The 19,896-nt window shown below is 40.8% G+C and overlaps 1 protein-coding gene across 2 annotated transcripts; it reads right to left on the bottom strand.

The window, feature by feature from the left end:
- Nucleotides 1-257: 257 nt before the first annotated feature.
- Nucleotides 258-15,597, bottom strand: LOC112238570 (zinc finger protein 883). 2 transcript variants are annotated; one of them, XM_042314310.1, is made up of 3 exons: nucleotides 15,326-15,597; nucleotides 5,743-6,617; nucleotides 258-2,280 (listed from the first exon to the last, which is right to left on the bottom strand). In XM_042314310.1, the coding sequence occupies exons 2-3, from the start codon at nucleotides 6,545-6,547 to the stop codon at nucleotides 1,007-1,009; spliced, it is 2,079 nt and encodes a 692-aa protein (XP_042170244.1). In that variant the 5' UTR covers nucleotides 6,548-6,617; nucleotides 15,326-15,597; the 3' UTR covers nucleotides 258-1,006. The 2 variants fall into 2 exon arrangements, with proteins under 2 accessions (XP_042170244.1, XP_042170243.1); XM_042314309.1 differs by having other exon boundaries at nucleotides 15,400-15,597.
- Nucleotides 15,598-19,896: the final 4,299 nt, after the last annotated feature.

Here is a 19,896-nt window from a genome sequence, read left to right as displayed (position 1 = left end):
CAATCCACACTCATCTCCCGGCATGTCCAGCCCATCCATTATCTCAGCCAATCATGGCTAGCGGGAAGGTTCCTGACTTTTTCCGTGGCTAAACCAACTAGGCTCGTAATTTAACAATTTGATTCATATTTATGGATGGAATACAAGTTTGTTATTAAGGCACATGAAAGTTCACATGTTCCAGAAGGCATTTCTGCCCAAAAACACATTTTGATAAATAAATTAAATGCACTCACACAAAATGGGCATTATAATAATTTTCACAATTTCAGAGTGTTATTTCGACCTCATAGTGTAAAATTACAAAGACTGACAGAGGCTTTAAGGCTAGGATTTGTGGAGAAGAAGCTGATCCTATATAGATCTGTAGCTATGGGAAACTCCACCCCAGGACTAGGAGAGCAGAGGTTAGGTCTCCCTGTCAGATACTGAATGTATGTAATTTCAGGCAGTTTAAAACCACAATCCTGGCTTTGTGTTTCAGTCCAATGGCAGCTGTGGGACGGGGCTGAGCAAACGTAACCTCAAATACAAAGCTACGGACCCTCTGCTCCCAACCCATGTGTGTGTGTCTGCAACAACAATAATAATAATAATAACTTGATGTTTATATTGTCCTTATTTCACACATGTACAAGTGTGTCTTATATACACGCGTGTGAATTGGTCATTTGTTTTTTTGCATATCCCAACTCCCCCTGAGACGCCATCAGAGAGTGGAGTCGCGGCCAGGGTCAGCCATTATCAACGGCAACCCAGGAGCAATTAGGGTTAGGTGCCTTGCTCAATGGCACAGCAACACATTTTTTTGCCTCGTCGGCTCGAGGATTAGAACAAGTGACTTTTCGGTTACAGGCCCTAAGCTCTAACCGCTAGGCTACCTGCCACCATGTGTGCTTGTGTCCCTTTCTCTCTCTAGAGGTAGATTATAAGCAAAAAGACAAATCCCTTTAGTCTAAAAGTTAAACAATGGACAATAAAGTCTCTTCATAGAGCTTCGATCATTCTAAGGCTGTTCAGCATAGAGTGCATCGGCAGGATGTCCATGTCCTTTCTTATGTTTCAACATGGCTACTAAATACGTGAACCTCTCCCCGCATATATCACAGCTGTAAGGCTTCTCTCCGGTGTGGGTGCGTTTGTGTACAGCCAGTGCGTCGGTTCGGGAAAACCTCTTCCCACACTGATCACAAGCATGAGGCTTCTCTCCAGTATGAGTTCTCTTGTGTGCAGCCAGGTTTTGTGACCGACTGAAGCTCTTCCCGCAGAAAGAACAGTGGTAAGGTTTTTCCCCAGTGTGCGTTCGCTGGTGATTCACCAGAGTACGAGACAGCGAAAACCTCCTCCCACAGTGATTGCAGACATAAGGCATCTCTCCAGTATGCACACGCTGGTGTGTTATTAAACGGCGGCGGAATATGAAGCTGCTGCCGCAGTCGGAGCAGTTGTACAGTTTCACTCCTCGGTGTATCTTCATGTGAATTCTGAAGTCGTCAGGATGGTTGAAGGTCTTTCCACACAGGTCGCAGACAATAGACTTCTCTTTACTGTGCCTTTTCTGGTGATTCTTCAGATACACCGGATGAGAGAAACAGTTCCCACACTCAGAGCAGCGGTAAGGTCTCTCTCCCCGGTTGTGCGTCAGCTGGTGAAATTTAAGATTACCTTTTGTAGTAAAACACACCCCACATTCAGAGCAGCGGAAGGGCCTTTCGGCGGAGGGCTTGTGTTTATGTTCATGTGCTTTCAGTAAACTGAAATGAATGAACCGCATTCCGCAGTCAGAACATTGGAACGGTTTCTCTTCGGTGTGCATTTTCATATGGAAATTAAAGGTTGCCAAAATACAAAATGTCTTCTCGCAGAAGGAACATTGGTAAGGCCTTTCTACGGCAGGCTTGTGTGTTTGCTTGTGTGCTTTTAAAGTGGCGTTTTGTGCAAAACTTTTCCCGCAGTCAGAGCAGTGGTGAATTTTTTCACCTGTATGTGTTTTCTGGTGCATTTTAAGATTACCTTTTAGACTGAAACTTTTTCCACACTGTGAGCAGCGGTAAGGTTTCTCTCCTGTATGGATTCTCTGGTGCATTTTAAGTTGCGCTGAACCAGCTAAACTCTTCCCACACTGAGTGCAGCAGTAGTGATGTTTCTTCCCTGTAAGTCTCTGCGGTTGTTTGTTGGCGTGTTTTGATTCGGTGAGACTCCAGTCTGGGTCATCAGCATCATGATGATGATGTTGTTCTTGGGGCTCCCCAGAGGATCCACAATAGCCACGTCTTTTTCCTGGGTGAACAAGGAAAAACAATCAAAACATTGAATACAGTTTGTCCTAGAGAAGTTACATCATTCTGAGGTATCGTTAAAACCATTCATCAGATAATCAAATTCCCTAGACTGCACTGTAACTTAGGATTTAAAAAAAAAATCTTCCACATGCATAACCAGTCCTTGAGAAGTATTGTTATCAAATAGTTCATGGAATTTTGAATAACGCTTATTGGCCAGCTAAAGGACTGCGATTACCATAAAAAAAATGTTTAAATAGCAAAACAAAGATATATATACACACGGTACCAGTCAAACGTTTGGACACACGTACTCAAAGATTTTTCTTTATTTTTTACTATTTTCTATATTGTAGAATAATTGTGAAAACATCAAATTTATGAATGCATATGGAATCATGTAATAGCCCAAAAAAGTGTCATTTTAGATTCTTCAAAGTAGCCACACTTTGCTTTAATGACAGCTTTGCACACTCAACCAACTTCACGAGGAATGCTTTTGCAACAGTCTTGAAGGAGTTCCCACATACGCTGAGCACTTGTTTGGCTGCTTTTCCTTCACTCTGCAGTCCAACTCATCCCAAACCATCTCAAAGGTGTTGAGGTTGGGGGATTGTGGAGGCCAGGTTATCTGATGCAGCACTCCATCAGTCTCCTTGGTCAAATAGCCCTTACACAGCCTGGAGGTGTGTTTTGGGTCATTGTCCTGTTGAAAAACAAATGATGGTCCCACTAAGCGCAAAGCAGATGGGATGGCGTATCACTGCAGAATGCTGTGGTAGCCATAATGATTAGGTGTAAAAATCACCAACAGTGTCACAAGCAAAGCACCCCCACACCATGACACCTCCTCCTCCATGCTTCACGTGGCAACCACACATGCAGAGATCATCCGTTCACCTACTCTGTGTCTCACAAATTGTTGGAACCAAAAATCTCAAATTTGGACTCATCAGACCAAAGGACAGATTTCCACCGGTCTAATGTCCATTGCTCATGTTTCTTGGCCAAAGCAAGTCTCTTTTTCTTATTGGTGTCCTTTAGTAGTGGTTTCTTTGCAGCAATTCGACCATGAAGGCCTGATTCACGCGGTCTCCTCTGAACAGTTGATGTTGAGATGTGTCTGTTACTCCGTGAAGCATTTATTTGGGCTGCTATCTGAAGTGCAGTTAACTCTAATGAACTTATCTTCTGCAGCAGAGGTAACTCTGGGTCTTCCTTTCCTGTGGTGGTCCTCATCAGAGCCATTTTCCACATAGTTTTTGCGACTGCACTAGAATAAACTTTGAAAGTTCTTTCAATTTTCTGGATTAACTGACCTTCATGTCTTAAAGTAATGATGGACTGTCGTTTCTCTCTGCTTATTTGAGCTGTTGTCGTCATAATATGGACTTGGTCAATTACCAAATAGGCCTATCTTCTGTATACCACCCCTACGCTGTCACAACACAACTGATTGGCAAAAACGCGTTAAGGAATATAATTCCACAAATTAACTATTAACAGACACACCTGTTAATTGAAATGCATTCCAGGTGACTACCTCATGAAGCTGGTTGAGAGAATGCCAAGTGTGCAAAGCTGTCATCAATATTTGTTTAACACATTTTAGGTTACTACATAATTCCATGTGTGTTATTTCATAGTTTCGATGTCTTCACTATTATTCTACAATGTAGAAAACAGTAAAAATAAAGAAAACCCTTGACTGAGTAGGTGTTCTAAAACTTTTGACTGGTACTGTATATATTTTTTAAGTATAATAATACGTTTTAATGTATGTGCATTGAGTGTGGGAAATGTGCTTTACAAAACATAATTATGATTTTTTTTTTAATGAGGTAAGGACTCATAAAACCTGAATAAAGGATACATCTCGTAATAATATACAAGGTCAAGCACTTTTCATGTTTAGTCTTCACATGATAAACACATGTGGACTCAGACCTTTGTGTTTCAAGTGGGTGTCAGGTAAAAGTAGACGATGGCAGAGAACAGGATTCTTAGTGAGAGGGCTGTTGTTGTTGAACGTGTGCTTGACTTATACACCACCGTTCAAAAGTTTGGGGTCACTTAGAAATATCCTTGTTTTTGAAAGAAAAGCAATTTTTTTGTCCATTAAAATAACATCAAATTGATCAGAAATACAGTGTATACATTGTTAATGTTGTAAATGAATATTGTAGCTGGAAACAGCTGATTTTTAATGGAACATCTACATAAGCGTACAGAGGCCCATTATCAGCAACCATCACTCTTGTGTTCCAATGGCACGTTGTGTTAGCTAATCCAAGTTTATCATTTTAAAAGACTAATTGATCATTAGAAAACCCTTTTGCAATTACGTTAGCACAGCTGAAAACTGTTGTCCTGATTAAAGAAGCAATAAAACTGTCCTTCTTTAGACTAGTTGAGTATCTGGAGCATCAGCATTTGTGGGTTCAATTACAGGCTCAAAATGGCCAGAAACAAAGAACTTTCTTCTGAAACTCGTCAGTCTATTCTTGTTCTGAGAAATGAAGGCTATTCCATGCGAGAAATTGCCAAGAAACTGAAGATCTCGTACAACACTGTGTACTACTCCCTTCACAGAACAGCGCAAACTGTCTCTAACCAGAATAGAAAGGGGAGTGGGAGGCCCCGGTGCACAACTGAGCAAGAGGACAAGTACATTAGTGTCTAGTTTGAGAAACAGATGCCTCGCAAATCCTCAACTGGCAGCTTCATTAAATACTACCCGAAAAAACACCAGTCTCAACGTCACCAGTGAAGAGGCGACTCCGGGATTGCTGGCCTTCTAGTGTTTTTACAGTCGTTTTACAGAATTTGGCAGTACGTCCAACCAGCCCCACAACCACAGATGATGTGTAACAATGCCAGACCAGGCCCTCCACATCCAGATTCTTCACCTGCGGGATCGTCTGAGACTAGCCACCCAGACAGCTTATGAAATTGAGTATTTCTGTCTGTAATAAAGCCTTTTTATGGGGAAATACTAACTCTGATTGGCTGGGGCTGTTGCATTTTATATTTTTGTTCAGTATTCAATAACATTCTCAGTAACGGTTACAGAAATATATTTTTCTTGTTACAACTGTGATATGTTGTTTATCTACATTAGTTGAATGCACTGACTAAATTAGCTCTGGATAAGAGCTCCTGCTGAATTACCAAAATGTAAAAGTAAAAACAAAACACATTCAAAGCATGCTGGGTATTATTCTAATGTTCTCGGTCTTCAGCCACAACTGTCAGATACACGGTTATATGTTAATTGTATCAAAACCATTGGCAACATGTTGCGCTCCTCTATGTTTAACAATGTTTCTACAATGAAAAAAGGTGTTGATGCAACTTACAAACGTTGATATCAGAGGCCCCTGGACTGCACTGTAATGTTAGAAAACAACAACTCAACTTCACAATGGAACCAAAACAAAAGGTATCCTGCTGCACTTACTTTGATGAATCACGTCTCCTTCCTCCTCCTCGTCTCCTCCTCCAGCAGTTCCTCTCAACCCTGGTGTTTTCCTGCAGTCGACCAGCCGCACAGACACCCTCTTCAGACCCAGCAGTAAGGCATTACCAGGAGAGGACAAAGAGGGGGCCCCACTCACTCTCTTCAGACCCAGCAGTAAGGCATTACCAGGAGAGGACAGAGAGGGGGCCCCACTCACTCTCTTCAGACCCAGCAGTAAGGCATTACCAGGAGAGGACAGAGAGGGGGACCCACTCACTCTCTTCTCCTTCTGTTCTGGTGTGTGTCTCTCTGGAGCTGATTCCGCCTCCAGCCCTTTGCTAGGCAACAAATCCCTGTCCTCCTCATCCCATTCTTCATCGCAGTCTGCAACTTCGTCATCAAAGGATTGGTTGTGATTCATGGGTTCCCCCTCCAGCCTTTTGCTAGGTAACCAATCCATGTCCTTCTGGTTCTCGTCTTCATCACAGTCTACAGCATCATCATCAATGGATTGGCTGGGACTCAAAGGTGCACCGATACCCTCCTCCTGTATCTTCCTGATGTCCTCTTTCAGTTGGAGTAACCAAGACATTCCCTGCTCCTCCGATTCCATTGAATCTGCATTTTCCCAAAGTTCCTCCAGGATTTTACGGCACAATGAGTGATGGTGATTCTTTCCTTGAACATCAGAGCCATCCTTGCCACCTATTCCACTGCGTTCACACAGGCAGCGTAAATTGTCGTTGGTTAAAGTGTATAAACTCTGTTCCATTTCATCCATCAATGTTTCCCTCTTTCCACTCATATTGTCCTGCTCACGTGGCAACAGCAGCAATGAAGTCAATGTCAAGACTGATATAGTTCAGTTAGATGACCTGTAATGAAAATGAAAGATTAGAACACATTAACGATTGCATCTGTCATTTCACCCTAAAATGTTGTTTCTTTTTACTTTGAGTGTTAAATTAGTTTAGGAATATTCAGGCATGTTTAAATTTAAATATTAATGTTGGTATAGTCACAAAATGACATGAAAAGATTATGCATGTCAAGATGACATGGTGGTTTACATCTATTGTGTTTTGCCTTAGTTTGATTAATACCTAGGAACTAAGATGACATCATACAGGGAGATCTGTGGAAGGGAGCCATTTCAATTACGGCGGGCATGGGTTCCCTACTTGCGGATCTTCACAGGGGAACCCAGGCAGTGGGAGAGCAGGGATACATGTTCCCCGGTTTCAGATACACCAGGGGAGGCAGATGTCTGATGCAGTTTCAGTCTTCTCTGCTGTGTTGTTGGCACTAGTGTGGGGTAGTGTTGGGGGAGTGTTGTGGGGTAGTGTTGGGGTGTTGGGGTGGTGTTGGGGTAGTGTTGGGGTGTTGGGGTGTGTTGGGGTGGTGTTGGGGTAGTGTTGGGGTAGTGTTGGGGTGGTGTTGGGGTAGTGTTGGGGTAGTGTTGGGGTGGTGTTGGGGTAGTGTTGGGAAGGTGTTGGGCTAGTGTTGGGGTGGGTGGAAGACGTGGGGCCTAAAAGGGTTACTTTGTGTTCAGACTGCCACTGCCCTGGTCACGCTGAGAGAAGGGGAGTCTAGAGCACAACCAGACTTGTTAAATCGAGCTGTTGATGGCGCTTAATAGGGTGGAAGGCTTCTCTGTCAAAAGGCACCTCCTGCTCTCTGTTACTGTGGATATTTGAAAGGTCCATTGGATTTACTCATATGTTCATCATGGACAACATGCAGCGTGTAGCTACAGCTTTCAATACCAGTGTTGTCCTGAATACAGCTGCTGGTATCGATGCAGCTCTGTCTTTTGAGGCTGAAGCAGTCTGGACTGGTTGAAGCCGAGTGGGAAGGATTATTCTGGAAGTGTTTCAGTCTGCCGTGAATCATCATTATCCATACACCGGTAAGAGTCTACAGTTAAAATGCTAAGATGGCTACATACGTTATTGTCTCAACTGTATCAAAAAGTTGTTTTCATTGCTAGCTATTGTTCGCTATATAGCTAGTTAGATAGACAACTGCATACAGGTAAAGTTGTAGCCAGCTAGCTAGCTGAGCTGGCCAGCCGCATTCTGCTGTCTAAGAGTCTACAGTTAAAATGCTAAGACAGATACATAATTGTACATACGTTATTGTCTCAACTGTATCAAAACAGTTTTTTTTATTGTTAGCTAAATAGCTAGCTAGATAGACAGTTGTATACAGATACTGTTTTGGCTCGCTAGCTAAGATGACCAGTTGCATTCTGCTGTTAATGTTGATTGTTGATGTGCTAAGCCGCGCATGACATTATGATCATATTTTAATTGTCTGTCATGTTCAACGAGCTGGCTACCGAAAATAGCCACTGTGGTGCGAATGCTAATCGATTATCAAGCTAATCATACCCCATTTTAAGTGATTAGGTACACATGCGAAGTTGGCTAGTTAGCAAGCCACGATAAAAATGATAGCTAAATAGCTAGCTATTGGATTGTAGATTTCAAGGTCTTTTTTTTCCATGTTCAACTAGCTGGCCAGCTAGATGAATACAACTTACATTTAGCCAGCTGGTAATTATGAAGCTAAATGTTTGCTAAAACTAGCTAGTAATCTTGTCTGCATTGCCATTGTTTGACAGGAAGCAGGTTAAGTGTGTACAGGATGCTTTATTACAACTGTAGAGGTCAACAGGAAATAAAAATCTATAAGAGATTAATTCATTGATGTTTCAACACCTTTTTCTGGAATTTGTCTTTCAGCATAAACCTGCTCTCCACCATCAGTACAAGGAGATGATCACGGGTGAACAGGAAACACTTCAGGTATTTTGTCTTTCAGCATAAACCTGCTCTCCACCATCAGTACAAGGAGATGATCACTGGTGAACAGGAAACACTTCAGGTATTTTGTCTTTGAGCTTATTTCTCTAACTTGGGGGGTCAATCAGTGTTATTTATGTTATGCAAGGTTTGAATGTCTTGTCTATTTTATAGTCTGCTTTCGTCCTTCACAGCTTTAATTGTCTGGAGCCTGGTGTTGTTGTGGCCAAGGAGCTTCCACTCAGATGGAAGCCTGGTGTTGTTGTGGCCAAGGAGCTTCCACTCAGATGGAAGCCTGGTGTTGTTGTGGCCAAGGAGCTTCCACTCAGATGGAACCAGGTTTCAGCTGCTGTGCAACGTTGACGTCCTTCCTCCCAGAGATGTGAAAGCATCCCCCCCCCCTGGACTGGACACAACCCGGCAAACATATTTTGAGAAGATCAGGACTTTTGCAATGAAAATAGCATGGACATTACATGTCCTGCACCAAAAGGGCAGGACAGAAATATGCTCTCAGGCTAGATTGGTTCATGTTATGATATGGACAAAGCAAAGTTACTCCAGAGTTTATGATATAGGCCTAGGACTAGATAGTGTTTTTACCTTTGTGTTTTCAGTGTTTCCTAATTGTAGACTATTAACTTGAAGTGCTACAGGTAGTAACGTACTTTATTGTTGAAATCTTTTCCGTTTTTTAAAGCACGGCCTCCCTGCTTTTAGCACATGGCCACAGTCACCTGCTTCCAAATGAATTATTTAAGAGATGGGTGTGTCTAAGGCTTCCAATGCTAAATTGGTGTAAAACCAGGGGTGTCAAACAACCAGAACACAGGCCATATAAAAAAAAAAATAATAATAAAAAATACTTGTTTCTGCATCCCCAAATTTTCCACAAGGCAAAATAAATGGCTACACGTCAACTGCTCGTTCAGTGCAGCAGCCTGCGGGTTTGTAGTGCTGCCTGAGCTCCGCCACTTCTCACAACGGTGCTCCTTTAGTAAAGTTAGATAACAGTGCGCGCCTCTAGGCAGAATGTGCTTTGATTGAAACAAAATACAGGAAGTATAGTATAGTTTAACACCAGCTGTTCTAATTTGCTCACAAAACAGTCATTTAAGAAGATCTAAATGCATATGCAAATACTGCCAAATGGTTTTATTCATGTGGTATTCACGACACCCCCAGGAAGAATGACACTTTGTTTTTTTTTCCTTCACATTTGACAAGCGATCACTTAGATATGATCATTTTCCTGAATTCATAGAATGTTTGGGAACAATGTAGAACAGTGGTCCACAACCTTTTCAAGCCTAAGATCACATCCCAAGTCCAAATGTAAACCAAGATCTACCACTTGCAAAAGAAAACAAGGCCACAGTGAAGTTCCACTTTGACATTCTCTATTTTGTTACCTGCCAATCACAGGCAAAGTATTAATTTAATTATACAAATAGTATAATCAGAAGGGCAACTATCATTCAACATTTTATAACAGTCATATTACATTGTTCAATATTTCCACAGGCCTATTACTCATTCACCATTCATATATAACCTCAATAATCAGTCAATTACAGGCCTAAGCCAATCATATATAACCTCAATAATCAGTCAATTACAGGCCTACTACCATTCATATATAACCTCAATAATCAGTCAATTACAGGCCTAAGCCAATCATATATAACCTCAATAATCAGTCAATTACAGGCCTAAGCCAATCATATATAACCTCAATAATCAGTCAATTACAGGCCTAAGCTAATCATATATAACCTCAATAATCAGTCAATTACAGGCCTAAGCCAATCATATATAACCTCAATAATCAGTCAATTACAGGCCTAAGCCAATCATATATAACCTCAATAATCAGTCAATTACAGGCCTAAGCCAATCATGTACAGTTCTGTTTCACTTTCCCTTTTTAAACATCATATTTCAAGACACTTCAAAATGACAATTCATAACCTTCAAAATAATCAGTCAATTACAGGCCTACTGTTCAATCATATATAACCCTCACTACCATAATCAGTCAATTACAGGCCTACTACCATTCATATATAACCTCGATAATCAGTCAATTACAGGCCTAAGCCAATCATATATAACCTCAATAATCAGTCAATTACAGGCCTACTACCATTCATATATAACCTCAATAATCAGTCAATTACAGGCCTAAGCCATTCATATATAACCTCAATAATCAGTCAATTACAGGCCTAAGCCATTCATATATAACCTCAATAATCAGTCAATTACAGGCCTACTACCATTCATATATAACCTCGATAATCAGTCAATTACAGGCCTAAGCCAATCATATATAACCTCAATAATCAGTAAATTACAGGCCTACTACCATTCATATTTAACCTCAATAATCAGTCAATTACAGGCCTACTACCATTCATATATAAACTCGATAATCAGTCAATTACAGGCCTAAGCCAATCATATATAACCTCAATAATCTGTCAATTACAGGCCTACTACCATTCATATATAACCTCAATAATCAGTCAATTACAGGCCTACTACCATTCATATATAACCTCGATAATCAGTCAATTACAGGCCTACTACCATTCATATACAGTGCCTTGCGAAAGTCTTCGGCCCCCTTGAACTTTGCGACCTTTTGCCACATTTCAAGATATAAAACTGTATTTTTTTGTGAAGAATCAACAACAAGTGGGACACAATCATGAAGTGGAACGACATTTATTGGATATTTCAAACTTTTTTAACAAATCAAAAACTGAACAATTGGGCGTGCAAAATTATTCAGCCCCCTTAAGTTAATACTTTGTAGCGCCACCTTTTGCTGCGATTACAGCTGTAAGTCGCTTGGGGGTATGTCTCTATCAGTTTTGCACATCGAGAGACTGAAATTTTTTCCCATTCCTCCTTGCAAAACAGCTCGAGCTCAGTGAGGTTGGATGGAAAGCATTTGTGAACAGCAGTTTTCAGTTCTTTCCACAGATTCTCGATTGGATTCAGGTCTGGACTTTGACTTGGCCATTCTAACACCTGGATATGTTTATTTTTGAACCATTCCATTGTAGATTTTGCTTTATGTTTTGGATCATTGTCTTGTTGGAAGACAAATCTCCGTCCCAGTCTCAGGTCTTTTGCAGACTCCATCGGGTTTTCTTCCAGAATGGTCCTGTATTTGGCTCCATCCATCTTCCCATCAATTTGAACCATCTTCCCTGTCCCTGCTGAAGAAAAGCAGGCCCAAACCATGATGCTGCCACCACCATGTTTGACAGTGGGGATGGTGTGTTCAGGGTGATGAGCTGTGTTGCTTTTACGCCAAACATAACGTTTTGCATTGTTGCCAAAAAGTTCAATTTTGGTTTCATCTGACCAGAGCACCTTCTTCCACATGTCTGGTGTGTCTCCCAGGTGGCTTGTGGCAAAATTTAAACAACACTTTTTTTGGATATCTTTAAGAAATGGCTTTCTTCTTGCCACTCTTCCATAAAGGCCAGATTTGTGCAATATACGACTGATTGTTGTCCTATGGACAGAGTCTCCCACCTCAGCTGTAGATCTCTGCAGTTCATCCAGAGTGATCATGGGCCTCTTGGCTGCATCTCTGATCAGTCTTCTCCTTGTATGAGCTGAAAGTTTAGAGGGACGGCCAGGTCTTGGTAGATTTGCAGTGGTCTGATACTCCTTCCATTTCAATATTATCGCTTGCACAGTGCTCCTTGGGATGTTTAAAGCTTGGGAAATCTTTTTGTATCCAAATCCGGCTTTAAACTTCTTCACAACAGTATCTCGGACCTGCTTGGTGTGTTCCTTGTTCTTCATGATGCTCTCTGCGCTTTTAACGGACCTCTGAGACTATCACAGTGCAGGTGCATTTATACAGAGACTTGATTACACACAGGTGGATTGTATTTATCATCATTAGTCATTTAGGTCAACATTGGATCATTCAGAGATCCTCACTGAACTTCTGGAGAGAGTTTGCTGCACTGAAAGTAAAGGGGCTGAATAATTTTGCACGCCCAATATTTCAGTTTTTGATTTGTTAAAAAAGTTTGAAATATCCAATAAATGTCGTTCCACTTCATGATTGTGTCCCACTTGTTGTTGATTGTTCACAAAAAAATACAGTTTTATATCTTTATGTTTGAAGCCTGAAATGTGGCAAAAGGTCGCAAAGTTCAAGGGGGCCGAATACTCTCGAAAGGCACTGTATAACCTCAATAATCAGTCAATTACAGGCCTACTACCATTCATATATAACCTCAATAATCAGTCAATTACAGGCCTAAGCCAATCATATATAACCTCAATAATCAGTCAATTACAGGCCTAAGCTAATCATATATAACCTCAATAATCAGTCAATTACAGGCCTAAGCCAATCATGTACAGTTCTGTTTCACTTTCCCTTTTTGAACAACATTACAACTCAGATCATATCCCTTTGTAAACAATAGAGCCTACAACTGATTTCAAATTGGCAATACCCACTCACTGATGGCTGTGGATGAGATCCCCCCCCACACACACACACATTCAATGTGATGGCACACTAACAGCAAGTGCTTTGTAGTCTGGATCATAGTTTGACACAGCAAGTCTGACACTGTGTGAGACGTCTATTAGTTAGACAAGACCTGTTCTTTTGACTTGATCATTTTCATCTGTGAAAAGGCCATCTCACAGAGATATGTTGATCCAAAGTAGGCCTTCGCCTTAAGTGCACTGGATGAAAGGAGGGGAAACATTTCAGTGTTTACAAGAACCCAACAGTCACGGTCTCTTGATCTTGCTTTCAACTCTGTGTCCTTTTGCAATTCAATTATCTCCATGTCAACTCCGATTGGTAAAGCAAATACTTGCTGGAATTTGGCAGACACCTCCTCAATCTCAATGGGGAGGTAAGGGTTTGAGATAAATGCAACAACCACTCCTATGTCATTGAACTCCTGAAAACGCATGTTGAATTGAGATGCCAGTTTCTGCAGGTGGGAACAGAATTCGTGCTGGAGAAAAGCATCTTTGTTTCCGATGTGTTGCTACATTTTCTCCAGGTTTGGGAAGTGCACCAGCCTTCCATTCCTCAGCTGAGAGGCCCACACACCCACCTTGGCCTTAAAGGCACTGACAGCGCTGATCATGTTTGCCACGTCTTTGTATTTTCCCTGAAGCTCATAGTTGAGCTGGTTCAGTTTTGCTGTTATGTCCGTGAGGAAACCTCAGTCTAGCAGCAGACAGTTCCTCATACTTCTCATTTCGTGACTCCAGAAATGATTTGAGCTCGGGCAGCAAGTCAACAAATCGCTGCAGTACTTTCCTGCGACTCATCCACTTTACGCAAAAGCGTGGAGACTCAAGTCACCATATGCGGCGTCAAACTCATATAATTCAAATTTAAACAAGCGGTGCTAAAGTCCATTTGCGCGAATCGAATTAACAATCGTAACAACAAGTGTCATGACATGAGACAAGTACACTACTTTACTAGCTAGTGCTTGCTGATGAATCACACAGTGATAGTTCAAAAACGAGGAGAAATCGGGATCACGACGGCACACTGCAACGAAGCCCGAATGCACCCCACGCATTGCTGGTTCCCGGTCTGTAGTAATATCGCCACCAGCTTATGAATGGGAATGCTGTTTTCATGCACATAACGTTTAAACTCGTTGTAAATGTTCTCACCTCTTGTCCTCCCTTTTAATAGCAACAAGGGGATAAAACGCCTCCTTAAAAAAAAAATTAATTAATTAAAACAGTTATGATTTTTTCCCCTCTGATTTTGAAAACTCCTCCCGATCGACTTGGAATGCTTCCAATATCGACTTGTCGACCACGATCGACGGGTTGGCGACTCCTGATGTGGAATAAGGCATTTGTGAAAATTATAAAGTAATATATTCAGCTGGTGTTGCGTGTTGTTAAATTCACCTATTCTGCATCAGGCGCACACAGACCAGACTGCTCTGAAATCGGAGTAGATTGCCAGAATGACTTCTACGACCGCTAGAGACATGTTAACTGGATAACAGTCGTTCAATTCAGCATAGCTAGCTAGCAAAGCGATTCAAATGTATTTCTAGCTAACCAAATGACACCTGCATCTAGTTGTAGCCACCGAAAAACGATATGAGGGGGAAAAATCGGTTACTCACCCACTCCTCCAATGACATGACATCCTCCCAGCAGCTAACTAATGATAGCTTCCGTGCTTTTAACTTGTTAAATAAATAGATACACTAGTTTATTAGCCACGTTATAACTGCCTTGTGATCATTGCTAGTTTGATCGTATTGATATTCCCAGCCTTAGTTATATTCGTCAATTTTTGTCCGAAATATAGAATCATTGAAACTGAAACGGTGCTTTCCGAATTGATGCCGCAAACAATGCACCAGTCCAGCTGTGATTTACAACCAGATATCAATATTTTTTGGAATAGCAAGAAATGTATTGGTGAATTACATCGCTCATGCATTGAATTGCATTCTTACTGTACGTCATTTAATTGAGTCAAATCGAACCTATTTATAAAACCTCTTATAAAGTTGGTTTTGTAGCATACACTGGAAATTTGATAGTTTAGACTGATATGATTGTTTGTTTCATATCTGCAAAGTAGTTAGAACGCTGTCGTTTACACTTTAGGGTTAAGCAAGTTATTATCAAACCAAAGCCATAAACAGTAGCTAATCGTTCACAGGGTTGGTGGTGTACAAAACATCAAACTGGCTCCAGTAGAAGTGCTCGTAACCTTTGCTACCTACCAGGTACAGTAGAAAGGCTAGCTAGGAAACTAACAGGCCAGCGCGTATCTGTCCAACCTGAACTAGAAGTATACCTCGTGACTTTCGCTTGATGTTCCTTCGATAACGTTGTTCTGAGATCAGTTTTAAGCTGTATTTTGGAGTTTGAGTGTAGAAATTCCCACTATGTTGGAAGACTGATCTAGTTCGGGTTAGCTGCTCATTCTTTGCTTGGTTCCAATGTATGCTATGCCGTCATCACGCACAGACCAGACCAGTCGAGTATCGATAGATCAATGGTAAACTTCTTCTTCGATGAGGTTTAACGGCGATTGGCATCCAATGTGTTGCATTACCGCAATTTACTAGAATGGTGTACAACTCCTTTATACTTTGCTTGATTTTTTAATTAAAAAAAAGATTTTCAAATACCCTACCATCTAACACTACACTCACAAACAAATCTACAAATGAATAAAATATTCATATTTCTCTCGCACGGGATATTTCTGATCCCCAGCCCCATGAGGGACACAATTAACACATACCACTACTTTCCCCAATGCTACCCATTCCTTTGTCTCATGCCCATCTGCACACTTCTCATACCTAGGAACCTCCCTCTTACACACTTCTGTCACATGCCCATAAGCTTGACACCTGTAACAACATAATGTATTCGGTATAAAAGCTTGCACAGATTAATTTATATATCCTAGCATTACTTTGTCGGACAAAGACTCAACATCAAAACTCAAAAGAACAGACAATGACTCTTCTGTTTCACCACTCTCGCCACCCTGTCTGCTTCGCAGCAAACAACGAGCATCACAAACACTGGGAATCTTCCTCTTCAGTTGGTAAACTTTACATTTACTGCTACCCCAGTAATCACTCCTTTCAATGGCACCCTTATCTTGAGAGCAAAACAATTCGGGCGCCTTCTCCCTCTGACCAGCAGAAACATAAACAATTATCACAAGACCACTTTTGGTTACACTCACCAATTTCAAGGCACCCAGCTCTGTTTTCACCCACCCTGAAACCACAAATGGATCAGCAAAAAGGCAAGGGTCCACTTTCTCCAAAAACTTCACTCCACTGTCATAGACTCATCTTCATCCTGACTCTCGGTTCAAGCCTCAGGCGCCTGAGAACTTCACCACACCCACCACCTCCGATACGTCAACCTCATTCACTTCCAATTCTCATCCTGTCTTCAGCTCCATCTGCTTACACTTTCTACCATTCTTCTTTAAAAAACCATCTCCCCTTTTCCGCCATTTTTAACCGACTCAAGCTCACCATCTTCCTCCCTCTGTTTTAGACCTCTGCCTCTCTTTTTCCCTGCATTCCTCCTCCTTAATTCCAAGTATATGTAAAGTTACACTGTTACATATACGTCCCCTTATGATAATACTGCACTTCTCCTGACATACATCTTGTTTTTGCTTTCTCAAGTGACGCCATTTAACCTGCTGTCACAATCTCCGTACAATCAGCACAAATCCCTCAGGATGTAGCGCTCAACAGCGCATCCCACTTATTATGCAGCTGCCTAGTCTTGAAGATATTCTTTATCAAAAGCTATTGCGACACTTTCCAATTTTGACTTCCTTCTACCAGCTCTGTACGTGATCCACCATTAGCTGGGACCGCTCTCTCTTTCTCCCCACCAATGGTAAACTCTATGGCTGATGATGCTTCGTGTAATCTCACTTCAGGCGACATTTTTGCTGCATTTAGGATGTTTTCAGGCAAATATAAAGTGTGAAAAAAACGAATTTTGAAGTTCAGAGGAGCTTTTTCTGTTTTTCATTAACATTACGAGGCTTAGTTGTCTAAGGATTACCACGCACTTCTTAACATGAAAAAAGGCGTGCATAGGTCAAAATAAATAATAATAATCAAAACACAAAACAATTCAACTTTATAGCATACATTAATTGATAAACCCATATGGAAAAAAATCTACATTGGAATATATTTAAATGAAATTGAATTAAACATAAAATGTCAATATATTATTTTTTTTACGTATGGGAAAGTCTATGAAATAAGATAACCCATCAGGAGCACTAACCCCCTTCAACGTGTCCTCTAAACCAGTGCATTGAATATTAATTTAGAGATCTGGAACCTCTTCACTAGGTGTTTTCTATTGAACCTTTATTTAGAGATCTGGAACCTCTTCACTAGGTGTTTTCTATTGAACTTCTATTTAGAGATCTGGAACCGACCACTAGGTGTTTTCTGTTAGGTGGATGGATTATCTTGGCAAAGGAGAAATGCTCACTAACAGGGATGTAACAAAAAGTTGTGAACAACATTTTGGAGAAATAAGCTTTTTGTGCCTGGAACATTTCTGGGATCTTTTATTTTAGCTCATGAAACATGGGACCAACACTTTACATGTTGCGTTTATATTTCCGTTCAGTATACTTGCACCACAAAGTTCTTGTTGATAGTACGGATGTTTTCATTGGGTGAAGATTGGTGACCACAGGAAGTATTCAAACCTGATTGACTGGGTGCGTTGCTATAGTATCTCCTTAAGTGTGCAACCATTCTACTTCCCACAAATCTAAAAGCATTGGATTGGTGGAGACATGGGCTAGCGGGAGTTTTTATGATTTTAATTTTAAATACCAATCATTACCTTTCAAATTAGCAGTGGCGATTTTAGCATGTACATCTTGGTGGGGCACTACACAATACAATACAACACTAAACAATACATTAATTGCACTATAACGGTGACAAATGGTGCCCACAAACTGTTAGGGTCTACATAAAGCTGTCCCAACAACAGAGTTCCAACAGCAATCCCAACACCTTACCACTGCTACACCTGGCTATCAGCGGAGCCTTGTCTGGCAGCGAAACATTCAGCCTCATTTACTGCCTTTAAAAAAAACATAGCTGATATGGCTGACTTGTTTAAACAAATGTGGGTTATACGGGCAATTGAGATGTACAAACTATGGCAAAAGCAGACAACAAATGGATATGAGGCAATCCGTAATTTCAATTAAGACATTACTGAGTGAGCTAGGACAGACGTAGTCAATATAACTATTTGTTCAGCACTTTTGAAATGTACAGCGACAGAATTCAGAACATGGGCCGTTCTTACAGTGTTCTCTCTGTACACCAAGTCAGAACCGTAGGATAAATAAAGGGGGCATATAAGCAGACAATGAAAGCTCTTACAATATTCAATGATTACATTTCTCAAAAACAGGTTATAGGCTACATGTGCACCACCAAGTCAGAACAGTAGGCGAAATTAAGAGGTGACGATAGACCAAATTAGGGTGAGACACATGGGCTACTAACAGCTTACTACACTACATACACTTAGTATTACTTTCTTAGCTACAGTATACATATCTCCCTGGCATATTACATCATTTATGCAGCAGCATACAATACATTTTTGGAATCACCTTGTGCTGTGCTCACTTGAACAGGAAGGTGGTGCGGCAGTCCTTCGTGGGCAGATTTTTTCATCAAACTTTGTAATCAAAGTTGCCATTCTCTGAGTTTATGGTGCTTTCAAGACAACTGGGAACTCGAAGAAAGAAAAAAAGGTTGAATCATGATGACATCAGAGATCTTCAGGTCATAGCGCTTGAAAGAGCCCCGAGTTCCCAATTTACAATTCCGAGTTGATGAAAATTCAAAACGCATTTCCCCAGTCGTAGCTCGTTTTTCCCGAGTTCCCAGTTGTCTTGAGCTAACTAAATTTAGATTTTGCATTTCTGAGTTAACAGTTGTTTTGAGCGTGGCATAAATCATGCTTCATTGACAGCGTGGCCAATGTTGAATGTTTATAATTTTAAACTAGGAAAAAAGACCCTTAATCTTAGACTTGGGACCCCACAGCCACTCCACTGAAGAGCAGGCTAATGATTGCTTTGTAATGCTTGCAGTTAGCCACTTATTCCTTCCAAACCACTCATTGTTGAATTTGCGATTTCCAACTTGTTGTGTAATGTTTATGCCCAATAGCCGATGAGTACTGATACGTTTTATCTATAATTTCTCTTCATTATTTCTCTTCGTATGACAAGGATTAAAAATGATTTTTAGTCAGCCACCAATAAAAAGGATATTTAGTCAGCCACCAATTGTGCAAGTTCTCCCACTTAAAAAGATTAGAGAGGCCTGTAATTTTCATCATTTCATCACTGCTCTAGAGGAGATCTGCATGGAGGAATGGGCCAAAATACCAGCAACAGTGTGTGAAAACCTTGTGAAGACTTACAGAAAACGTTTGATCTCTGTCATTGCCAACAAAGGGTATATAACAAAGTATTGAGATAAACTTTTGTTATTGACCGAATACTTATTTTCCACCATAATTTACAAATAAATTCATTAAAAATCCTACAATGTGATTTTCTGGATTTTTTTTCTCATTTTGTCTGACATAGTTGAAGTGTACCTATGATGAAAATTACAGGCCTTTCTCATCTTTTTAAGTGGGAAAACTTGCACAATTGGTGGCTGACTAAATACTTTTTTGCCCCACTGTATATATATATTTTTTTTAACATTGTTTGCAAACGGATGTGTAACACGTATTA

This window comes from Oncorhynchus tshawytscha, unplaced genomic scaffold (genome assembly GCF_018296145.1).
Source record: "Oncorhynchus tshawytscha isolate Ot180627B unplaced genomic scaffold, Otsh_v2.0 Un_contig_10867_pilon_pilon, whole genome shotgun sequence".
NCBI classification, from domain to species: Eukaryota; Metazoa; Chordata; class Actinopteri; order Salmoniformes; family Salmonidae; genus Oncorhynchus; species Oncorhynchus tshawytscha.
The sequence above is the reverse complement of the archived record's forward strand: the minus strand, read 5'-3'. Positions and strand labels throughout refer to the sequence as shown.

What these genes read in the sequence shown, in the direction of transcription:
- LOC112238570 (XM_042314310.1), bottom strand. Translation starts at nt 6,547, where the DNA reads ATGAGTGGAAAGAGGGAAACATTGATGGATGAAATGGAACAGAGTTTA. An exon ending in AGGAGACGTGATTCATCAAA is followed by an intron (nt 2,281 to 5,742) that starts GTAAGTGCAGCA and finishes TTGTTCACCCAG; the next exon opens with GAAAAAGACGTGGCTATTGT.